The following is a 12,328-nucleotide window of genomic DNA, read 5'->3' on the forward strand; positions in this document are numbered from 1 at the left end:
CACTACTTTCTTCGAACAAATGGATTTGTGATTCTTACTAAACTATGTTTTCATTCTCATCCCAAAGGCAAATGATATGGTGTCACAACTGGAACAAATTGAAAAACTTGTAGGCAGTAAGATTGCATCGTTTCTACAAACTGTCAACTACGGAAACTTTACAAAAGACATAAAGTGAGTGCTCTGTAATTTTTTTGAAATTTATGTATAAAATTAAATAGGTCACAGACTGTGAAACTATGTATGAAGTTTCACTGTACGACACAGAATAATGAATTAAATAATCACTGATTTTGTAAATATTTAGGTTATAAACAGTATAGTATGAAATGTTAAAATGCTGCAAATAGTCACCTGTTGATAATCTGAGTACTGAATAATAAAGTGAAATATTAAATATGGTACCACTGTAGGTGTTATATAAAATTATGAATATACAGTGTTTTAGAAAGATAGAACAGATTTCATTTATTTATTACATAGCAACTATAAAAGACAGAAACATATTGTGCATGTCACTGGATAGAGGAAGGTTCAAAGTTTTGTGTTCACACACACTCCATACCATACACTCACATGAGCACCATGCATTGCTCAAGAAACATCAAAATGGTAGTCCATTTCATTTGACACACAAATCAGCATGTCCCTGTTTATTGAATCAACAGCTTCAACAGTTTGGTTTCTCAGCTCTTGAAGAGTAGCTGCTATAGGTGGGACAAAGACACTCTTTTAGTACCCCCACAGAAAATAAAAAATCATTAGGTGTGAGGACTGGTGACCTTGGAGGCCAGAAATAATGAACAAGATCTTGTTGTCCACCTCTTCCAATCCATTGTTGTGGGATAGTGTTGTTAAGATAATGTGCCACCTCAAGCTGAAATTAAGGCAGGGTACTATCATGTGTAAAGATGTAACATTCCTGTCACAGTTTCCTCCGCAAAAAAAGAAAGGTCCATTAACTTCGTGAACAGAAACAGCACAAAACACATTCAATTTCTGTATCTCTCTTTCATGTTTGATGACAAAGCCAGGATTTTGTGACCCCTCAAATTCTTACATTATGGTGGTTTTCTTTAGCCAATAGATGAAATATCGATTTGTCCAAAAAGATGAGTCACATGGAAAAAAATGTCCTCTGCCATACCCTGCAGAATTGAAATGCAAAATTTATGTGTTTCTTTATGTTTGCCAGGATGCAATTGCTGCAGTAACTGCAACTTGTAAGGCTATATATGCAGGCAGCATTTTAGAAGATGCTACACTGTTGTTTGAGGTAATTGAAGTCCCTGACCCACACATCTTGGGGATTTCTGAAGACTCAATGGGAACACATCTCAGACATGCTTGACATTTTCATCGGATGTGCATGGATGATCAGTGCTCTTCCCTTTGCAAATGCAACCAGCTTGTTAGAATTTTGCATGCCAGTCTGCTTGTGCAGAGGCAGCTTCTTGTTGAATCGATGGTGGTATGCATGTTGCAGTTGAAAATGAATTATCTTTGCACAAATTTCCATGTAAACGAATTGTCTTGGGGTATGGTCACCATGTTGCTACAAACAAAAAGCAGTGAAACTTTGTCAAAACTTTGATCCTTCCTCTATCCTGTGACATGCAGAATGTGTGTCTATCTTTTATAGTTTGTAATAAACAACTGAAATTCATTCTTCTTTTTGAATCAGCTGTTATTTGTTGTTGATACCAAAGTAATGAACGAAAACTTATAACCTATGAACTGGAGAGATTTGAGCAAGAAAATCAAAAAAAAAGAATAAGAAGGTAAAATGAGCAGTTTCCAAAGAGCATTACCTGCATGAATATAAATGGTTGAATTTTGGAGATAAATCACACCTTGCTCAGTAAATTTTACAGTAACTATTGCTTGCAAAAAGGGTCCAATTAATGCTGGATGTAGTAGCTTTTCTCAGTGCTACAGTTGCATTGGTCTCTCTCTCTCTCTCTCTCTCTCTCTAACTCCAACTTTACAAAATTACTGAAACAAGCTCATATTCCTTGAAATATCTTCTGCTTTATATCTGCAGCTGATTGTTTCTATTGCTTGTGATATATTTGTTTTGTTTATTGTTAATCAACAATTTAGAATGAAGTGGTGCACTTCTGTGGGATTGAGTGTTTGAGTAAGACACAGAATTGACAAAATTGTGATCCAGTTCTTTCAGTTTTTTGTAAGAAAACAAAACTAAATATGTAAGACCACATTTACCCTAAATTTGAAAACATGTTTCTGTTTGCAACAGTACTTACGATCAAATCCAAAAAAATGTTTGCAGCTATATCTCTTGTTCATGTCCCCATCCATGCTAGTAATAAATAGTTCTGTATGTGTATCCACATTGTATATTTTTGGTGTGTACTACACTATGCCCAGCATAAAGAATAAATTAATTAATGTGGTACTGCATTATGAATACTTAGCAATATAAACAGATGAAGACAAAGGTGTAGTAATTGGGCTGGACAAAAATATACTATAGAGGATGTGGTGGGAATAATATGTTGAACGAATGTGGAAAAACGTACAGTTTTTTTTGTAATTTCACTAGGATGTCACTGCCAGTTTTAAAATCTAACAAATCTGATATAATCTTTTGTTTCAAAGAAAGATACAAGTTTCAGAAAAGCAATTCCCTTGAAACAGACAATTGCTGTTCATCTTTGGTTATCAGCAATAATATATTCATTTCAAAGCTGTGCACATTAATTCCATATATAAGCCACCCACTCATATATCAGATAGTTCCTGCAGCCTTGTGAAGCATCAGAGACACTCCAATTATTGAAGTATGTTTTATTGACATTTTATGTAACTATCCTTTTCATAATATTGTAATTATGTATACTGAAATGTCACTTACCACCTGCAGTTTCAGAAAGGACCTTATACAATTTTTCTTCTCTGTCTTGACAGAGATCTCACTTTATTTTATACATCACTGCTGCTGATGTTGAGCACAGCAGCGATTACCTCTGTTGAGTTCTGTTTTAACTTTGAATTGTTATAGTTTGCATTTCACACATTTCACTGGGTGCTATCCTGTAGAGTATGATAACATCAAATGTATATTGTCTTCACATGACAGCGCTCTTTGAAGCAACACAATTTCTATACCATGTTAGCAGAAATAAGTTGTAACATTAGTGACATACAGTTGGCATTCAGCAGTAGCAGGCCGGAAACAGTGTCTCCCATTATCTACACTGACACAGCCACATATAGCTATTTCCATGTTTGCAACATGTTCTAGTGGGTGCAAACAATGCTGCAAACATTGTTGCAAAAATTGTTGCAAAAATTGTTGCAAAAATTGTTGCAAAACATGTTTCAAATTCAGGGTAACCACAGTGTATGATTTCTTGTCACACATCAGAATTTTAAATCATATTTTAATTTAGTCATCATAGTATAACTTTCATAAGGAATTATTTTTATATTTCTTGTTTTATTAAAAAAAAGAGATTTTTTATGTCTCTCTTTTAATGTTTTGCCTAGGCGGACCTCATGCTTACTGTACAAGGGCTTTTCTGGCACGCGACGTGATCCTGAAGCTTTGCCTTCATTAGGAGGTCTTTTGTGGGGTGGACAAAAAGTTACTCCTATCCTGCAAGCCTCATCTCTCTTCCCATTCTTCGGAGGTTTGACATGTTTGTTAAGGAATGCATTTAGTATCCATAAAGGACTATGCACAAAGGTGAGGTTATTAAATAAAAAGACAGTGATATTGGCATAGCAGGCTGTAGCAGAATCAGTCATTCAGCAAATCATTCTCACTTGGACATTACTAAAAATTCTACCATCTTTCCCATAGTAAGTCACAAGTGACAACATGCTCTTGGATAGTGTTTTTACCCTTTGATACATTTTGCTTTGCACTTGGAAGTATAAATTGTGTTCAAATTATGTCATATGTCATTTCATTTGTTCATGAGTGTATGAATTGAAAGACAGTATCATTGAAATCATGACTCAGAAAATTAAAGAAAAAAAAGAGTATGTGCGTACAAGTACAGTATTTGTTGGAGACAGTCCCCATTCGTTGGATATAGAAACAATGGGCATTGACAGACAGAATCTACATTTTTTGTCATCCACTCACTTTTAATTGCATACTTCATTTTGGCCTGTGGGGTTTTATTATTACCATTTTTTTTGCGTTTTCTTTGTGTCTGGCATCTAACTTCTGTCCTCCCCCCCCCCCCCCCCCCCCATGCCCCCCGTCCTCCTGCATCCATTACTTGTCACCTCATTGTTTGCATATTATTCCATTCCTTTCCTTTTGTTAATATCTTGTCAATGTGGTGCTGGATAATATTTAGTGGAAACAAACTACAAAATGAGCATAAATGGCCAGTCACTATATAGTGAAGGTATTGTCCAACAGATAAGCACATAAATAAGAACTGGAACATGATTGCACATTTATATGTGTGTACACACACACACACACACACACACACACACACACACACACACACACACCTGCATTGTTCCAACAATTTGGCCAAAGTTTTTGTGTACAGTTCTGTGTGTGAGTGCACGCACTCTGAAAAAGCACTGATGTAGGTAAGTTGGCATTCCATGTTTGAATTTTTGTTTATGTAACTATCTACCAGTTGTCTTTTTTGTGTCAGCCTTATACAGTTCATTATTAGGAATACTCTGGAATTTGCATCAGGGCTTTTAGTTCAGGGTTCTAATTATTCCTGTACCTTATTACCATCTCAGTCCAGGATTTGGGCTGACTGTTCTTCTCTTACTTTTTCTGTTTTCCAGTTTGATCCTACAAGCTGCATTTTAGAAAATTTCAAAGTAAGGATTCTACTGTTTTATTAAAAGTTGTCTGTATGAGTTCTGATCCAGTTGTTTCTGTATGAGTAACTGGCTAATTGATACACCTGTTCACTCACAGATGTCTTTAGATAATTGAGTATGTCATTCACTGACATGTGGTATGCACAGTTTGCCCCCTCCAGTCATCCATTTGCCTTGGTTCCAAAAACAATGGTTTATCTGACTTAATGATGCAAAAAGAATAAAGTAAAATAAAAATGCAGAAGTATATGAGAAGCGAAAATTTATATCATGGGTGAATCCTTAAAAAAAGTTCTTATTTAAGTGACCAGTCAGTGCTGATATAAAAATTGTGTATGTTATAGGAAAATATTATAAACATTTTTCCATTGCTTTATTTCAGATATACACATCATTTATCAATGAAAATATGGTAAACTATCTCAGTGATCTGGTAACACAGAAACTGAACTTCGTAAATCACTGGTTTACCAGGACAGAAATCTTCTTCTTATGTGATTTGTTATTCTTATTTCACAACAAGGTATGTAATAACTGAGAATTCACGAATGTTAGGGGTCAAGTAAATTTTGTCAGTGAATGCATTTTGATGTATGAAGTTGTGATATATGTTTTTGTTGCCTTACTCTAAAAATGATACACTTGTTTCTTTCAGGATACAAATTTTTCCTCTTTACTGCATAATTTATCAGTTAAGGTGGTGAGCATAATCCCTACCAATGACAAATTGCTGATGAAACAATTATTGAAAAAGATTGTTTTCAATCCACATTATTTCAGGTAAAATTTTGACAGCACTGAATAAATTTTGAGCTGTATTGAAGTATAATAAAAACCAATTCCTTGTTTCTGAAACTACTTGAGTGTCTAATGGTGTGTTTCCAAGTGTTCTGCCAAGTTGTTGTTTCCATTTTATCCACAGTATTTTGACAACTATCAAGAGCCCTCTATTCCAGATGCTGCGAGTTCTGGTTGGAGCGCAGGCAGTGATTGCACATAACAGCAAAACTTGCAACCCCTGAAAAAGATGGCTGGGTCAGTCTTTAAAATATTTTGCATAAGGTGGAAACAACAGCTCGACAGAATATCTGGAAGCACATCATTAATTGGTCATTCTGATGAAACATGAGAGACTGCTCAAGTGTGGATTATTTAATAAAATAAAATAATGTTAGACTGAGTTCCTTTATGTTAGCTACAACGATAAACTAGAAGGCAAGCAGTAGAATCTCTCGCTGTGTGTGGGGCATCTCCAGACACATCTTAAGCCTGAAATCTCATTAATTGGAGTATAATTGTCTTCAGTAATGAGTCCCCATCAAACTGAGTCCTGATGGCCATCTAAAATGCGTCTGGAGTTGCACTGGACAGTGGTGGGATAGCAGCCTGACTCACCCGCCACATGGCCTGACATCCAGGAGTGATGGTCTGGGATGCAGTTTCTTTCCATAGAAGAACCCCTTTGGCTGTTATTCATGCTGCCCTTATAGCACAGTGGTACATCGACAATATCCTATGCCCCATTTTGTTGCCCTTTATGGCAAGCCATCCTGGACAAAATTTCAGCAAAATAATGCCCATCCACAGATAGCGAGAGTTTCTGCTGCTTTTCATCGTGTGTGCCTAATTTTACCTTGGCCAGCAAGGTGCCAGATTCCTCTACAGTTGAGAATGTTTTTTGATATAACATACGATTTGGACATATTTGGTACAGTATCGCTCAGGCAAACATCTGGCAGCAATGCCAATCTCAGTAACTGCTTGCATAAGGGCCAGAGTTGGACTGGCATGTTACTCACTTGCTCAACTTTGTGAATCTCTTTCTCTTGAATAAGTCATCAAATTTCTCTGAAATTTTAACCTTTTTTTTTACATGCACATCACATTCTCTCTCTCTCTCTCTCTCTCTCTCTCTCTCTCTCTCTCTCTCTCTCAGTGGGAAAGTAGTAGAGGAAAGTATGAATATGTGAGCAACAACAGCTTTCAAGAGTGCAAGCAGAATTAATGATTTATTTGCACACATGTGTGGGAAGGACAGGATAGAGGAAGACACTGAAAACACAGCGTGGGAGACATTGGAGTCCCAACGGAACTATAACCCTTGCAAGGATTGAAGCTGGATAGGTTATAGGATTAGTGGTTGTCTGTTGAAGACAGTTTCTCCTTGCTCAATTTCGAGTACTTAGTATTTCAGGGAGAGAGTTCAGACGGCATGGGTTATCTAGCAGCTATTTGAACTGGATTACATTGCGAGCAGTGTGCTCTGCAACTGGGTAGTGAAGATTTGCGGCACAACAGTGACCATTCATGCAGGTCAATGGATCATCCACTGTGATGCTCACATAGACAGCTTCTGCATGTTTGCAGCAAAATTGCCACATGTTGAACTGTTTCCACAAATGACCTTACTTACAGTAGAATATTTTGATGAACCCAAAAACTCAATAGAACATCATTAATTAGACAAAACTATTTCCAAAACTTGCATGTCAGTTAAAGTTGAGACTTCACATTGGCCCAGTAAGTATGTACAGCCGAGCAAGTGTGATCTCTGAATTTCAAATGCATTAAGTTCTTCAAACTTGAGTTAAAACTAGAGTGATTTCGATTATAGCAAACTGTAATCGTAGTAAAGTAAAGCCTAAATCAATCAACTTTCTGCTAGAGATGTGAAGCACACAATATGAAAAGAGATTGTCTCAGCTGTTTCAAAGAGTGCACTTTCTCTGAAATTACTGTAAATTTGGCAAAAGTAATTTTCAGTTTATTTTTAATTTGGCATCTATCTTACACAGGTATTAAGTATATGTGGCACCTTCATCTACATGCAACATTTTAATGTGAATATGAAATTGACTTTCATACCTAGTTGTCTCATATACGATCAGCTAAGCACACTTGATGACTCCAGTCTTTTGTTCTCCCTTTTCCCACTCTTCTATATGAAATATTTAAACAAATATAATTTCAAGCTTTTAGTCTATACCGCTTTCTAGACTGATATTTAGACATTGTTATTTATTTTATTTTATGTGGTTGAAGTTTCATTGTGAACTTTTATTTAATGTATACATGACAGACATTTTAGTGCACAGTTATTGCGTAATACAAACATAGCTTAAATATACATTCTACAATAAAGTATCACAACACCATTTATTGCAATGAGCCATTTGTCTCTTTACTTACCACTTGATAGAGTGTGTTCATTAAAACTGCCAGCCTTTTGATTTCCTTTAACTTCTTGAGCATATATATTGCCAAGTAATCGAGAGATTTGGGAAAAATATGCTCATTTAAATGTAAACAGTTTATGACTGATTACCACAGTGTTCTCATAATTCTATACTAGTTGCTTCTAAGAGGTCCATGAAATATGTGTGCACTTCCTTACTGAACTGAATGTTTTAGGTCATGACTTTGCAACAAATTAATTACTTATATGATGAGTTTGAAAGATTTATTTTTCTATGTGCTGGGTAGAAATTATGTATGAGTCCTATCAGTAAGGAAAAATGAGTGATAGAGTTTCTTATTTGTTAATACTTATGTAAATGTGACATGTTGTTAACTATTTGGATATTTTTTGATGAATCACATTGGTTTCTTTACAGAGATGCATTGGTGTCATATGGTATTAAGAATGTTACTCTAGATGCTGTCAAAACCATATCCCCAATTTCTCAGCTACTGCAAGAGTGTATAAACAAGTGAGTACATTCACACATTCATATCAAAAATTCCATTGAGTAAGTTAGTGGAAAATAAAATTTTAAAATCGTTTAAAATGTGAAGTTAAAATTTTACTCTTTTAAAATCACATATGTGCTTTAGTTGTCCGTGCAAATTGTACCCCCGATGGTGGCTCTTGTAGTGTTTCCCTCGGCATCTACATAGCATAGACCTTGGAGAGAATAGGTAACCACCATCTCAGTGTGGTTGCAACATTCAAGAGACATAGGTCCAACTTAAAGTATCCTGCTGTGGGATGGTGCATGCAGAAAGCACGAAGGTTCCGAGGTAGCAATGAATAATAGAAGTTTATTTCTACAAGAGACAAGCAAGAACATGACAATATAAAAAATTTCTCAGCAAAAAGAATGTAAATTGTTCTGGTGTATTACAAGAAATGTCACATATATGTTATGGTTCCTCGAGGGTGCAAAAGAGTGTACTGAGTCTGTTACAATTGGTAGCACTGCCCTAAATAGTTTCAAGATTGGTTTACACTATCATTGTCTTGGTCTGATACGCCATTCTTGGAGACTCTTTACAGTAGAGGCTCCTTTCGCAGTGGTCAGGAGCCGCAGGAGCAGGTCATGTGAAGGCTGTTCAGTATATGAATACTAGGAAGTTTGCTGGAGTCATGTGCTGTTTGCATCTGACTGAGCAGCATTCACAGGACTATGTTGTGTAGTGTGTGGGTGGATCAAGCCACCGGCAATACACTGCACAAATGCTCAACCAGTCATCATGATTTGGTATTCAATGAATGCCAGCCAGATTGAATGGAGAAGAATGGCCAGTTTCCTTCCCTGTCCTTGCTCCTTCCCTGTTGTTGAGCAATCTCTGCTTGAGTTTCACTTCCATTGATGAGGGGGTGTTAAACCTTAACCTTCATACCTTCCTAAGTCTGTGTTCTGCAAACCAGACAACTGTTAAGTCACATATATTTTGAGTTCTGGAGATGATACTACCCACCCTAATACAATCCTTCCTCTCTTTTTGCTATTTCAGATATTATGTCAGGACCATACTATGAGACAGGATTGAGTTGTGAAAGTGAGATCTTCAAGGGAGCAAATTGAGTGTTATGGCACATGTAATCAAAACAAACACTGTAGTGATTAAAATAAAGAGCCAATTTCAGTGCTGCTTATTTATCATGATGGGCGTACTAACTAAGGCCCTTAGTAAGGGACCAAGAAAGTCTGTATCATTGTTCAAGGTAAAGACCAAAATCACTTTGAGTACTAACATACAAGAGGGTGTATTCCAGATCATTAAAATATTATTTTAGGGCATATTCAGTCAACCATGTTTATATCCAAATCTCACATATTGATACAAGTAGTCATACAGTTTTAATTATCACATCAAAAAAATTAAATTACATAATTAATCTTTTTGGTTGTTATCAGGTGGATGCCTGCAGTCATGCTACACATTAAAATCCCTCCTCCACAGTAGCACAGCATGCTGCTAGAGAAGGCAACCAAAATGTGACAGCCCATTGAAAAAAAGTAGAGGTTGACTGTGCCATAATGTTTCGGCTTCTCTGGCAATGTGCTGTGATACAGGGATTTCAATGTGTACCATAACTGCAGACATCCACCTGCTGGCAAACAAAAAGATTAATTAAATCAGTTTATTTTTTGAGGTGACAAATTAAACCTGTATGACTACCAAACATAGGTCTAATGATGAAAATTCCTCATTGCACCACCCTCAGATTTAGTGGTCATTTGGCCCATTGGACAGCTCGTCAAAAGCTAAACACAGATCAAATATGAAAAGGAGAAAAGAAGAAAAACAGAAACAGTGAACATTACAAATTTAACATGTGCAATACTGAGCGATATTAACAAGATCTGGGTCACGGTGCTACACTGCACAGGGGGAGATCCAGGTTCAAATCTACCTAGTGCCCAACAGTTTTTTCACAAAATTACGAACTGTCCATCCGGCCATTGACTTGTCTGTTTGCTGTATTCAAATTGAGGGATGTGTTGTGGCACTGTGTCCGTTTGCAACAGCAACATGTAACAAAGGGATCTCCAGATGTACATACCTCCTGTTTCTTCCACATAGGTACCACATGTTATGCCTCTTGCATTCCGTTTCAGAAGCATTGGCTCTCGAATTCCACCATTGTAACATATTTCAGACCTGTTCACCTGTTGTTTTCATTTCTGTGAGAGATCTGTGCGGCATCTCGACTACTCTCACCATTCATCACAGAATATGAGTCACGTGATAAGAATAACTACTGTTGCAAGTAAATAAAACAATAAATAAACAGGTGTGAACTATGCTACAACAGTGGAATTCAAGAGTAAAAACTTCTAAAACGGAACGCAAGGGCATAACGTGTCTGGAAGTCCCTTCTTTACATGTTGCTGTTGCAAACAGACTTATGTCACAACACAGACACAAATTTAAATACAGCAAACAGGCACACTAATGACTGGGTGGACAGTTTGTAATTTTGTGAAAAAAAACCTGCCTCTTCGCAGTTAACACTATGACCAATTGACCATGACCAAAGTCTCGTTAATGTTGCTCAATACTACACGTATTCAATTTGTAACATAACTTTTTCTATTTTTCTCCTTTTTTCAACTGTTCAGTACACCTTCTTCCTGTTTTCATGTTTGATCTGTGTTCAGTGTTTGATGGCCTATCCAAAAGGGCCAACTGACCACTAAATCTGAGGGGGGAGGGGGGGGGGGGGGAGTTGCGATGGGCAGTTTCCCTTGTAAGAAGGGGGACAACTTTGGTTGCTATGACGTTCCTAACAATTGTTCTCTTGAGGGACACTAACCAAACGAATTCAACATCTACGATGCAGAGCTACATGTTTTCTTTAGAGTACTGGACCTGCACTATAAAATGCTTCATCTGTTCTGACACACTACGAGCATGACAAGTCATACACTGTACATACTGCTGGATTCCACCTACTTTTTGTGCAACAGCAACCCAATACACCATGATGGTAAAGCTGTGTTGATCTACGATGATAGACAGATGGCCATGTATAACAAAATATAGGTGCTATACCAATATAACCTTCGGAATTAACAGAAATAATCTCAAGGAATCTAACTGCTGCTATTATTTATTTTGTCTTCTGGGTTTCTTGGTGGTTGTAACAGGTAATGCAGAATAGATATACCTCAAACCAGTTGATTACTGGCACTGAGCCAGCTGTTAACACTGTTACTATTCACTAATTTTTTTGTTTCATAATGTTAAGCTGGCAATGCTAACCCTCACTTTCCCAGTAAAATAAACTTACTTGTGTAAACCTTCTGGAAACTGAAAATAGTGTATTTGACTGAATTTTGCAGAAGTAAACTATTACAAAAACTTTCAATTATGCACTGTAAATCTGATTTTGAAGTTAGAAAATTCTAACCTAGGAGATAGCTGCACTACCAGCTAGGCTGTTTGTGAACTTTTTTAAAAAATCATAGTACCTTCAGTCACAAACTGAACATTTACCTAGCACATTTTTCAGGTATTCGAGCTCATTTTTTAAAAAATATTTACATCTCAATATTAATCCATTGATATTTTTAAGTACGTTTGCAATACAAGATTTTCCTCCAACTAAAATTTGTAAATGAAACTTCATGGTGAATAAAAACTGTCCTGGACCAGAACTCAAACCTGGAAGCTTCCCATTAAAGATAAGATTCCAAATTCAAGTACCAATCTGAGGCACTGTTTTAATCTGCCTGGAAGTTTCATAACAATGCACACTCTACTA

The 12,328-nt window shown here is 36.6% G+C and overlaps 1 protein-coding gene across 2 annotated transcripts in view; it reads left to right on the forward strand.

Annotated features, from left to right (window-relative positions):
* Positions 1-12,328, forward strand: part of LOC126267086 (RNA polymerase II-associated protein 1) — a 182,477-nt gene that overhangs the window by 133,926 nt on the left and 36,223 nt on the right. For both annotated transcript variants that reach the window (XM_049971952.1, XM_049971953.1), the window contains exons 14-18: positions 68-174; positions 3,514-3,712; positions 5,216-5,356; positions 5,489-5,613; positions 8,448-8,543. In XM_049971952.1, the coding sequence (XP_049827909.1) occupies positions 68-174; positions 3,514-3,712; positions 5,216-5,356; positions 5,489-5,613; positions 8,448-8,543 (668 nt within the window). The remainder of the gene's footprint in view (positions 1-67; positions 175-3,513; positions 3,713-5,215; positions 5,357-5,488; positions 5,614-8,447; positions 8,544-12,328) is intronic.

This window comes from Schistocerca gregaria, chromosome 4 (assembly GCF_023897955.1).
Source record: "Schistocerca gregaria isolate iqSchGreg1 chromosome 4, iqSchGreg1.2, whole genome shotgun sequence".
In the NCBI taxonomy this organism is placed as follows: domain Eukaryota; kingdom Metazoa; phylum Arthropoda; class Insecta; order Orthoptera; family Acrididae; genus Schistocerca; species Schistocerca gregaria.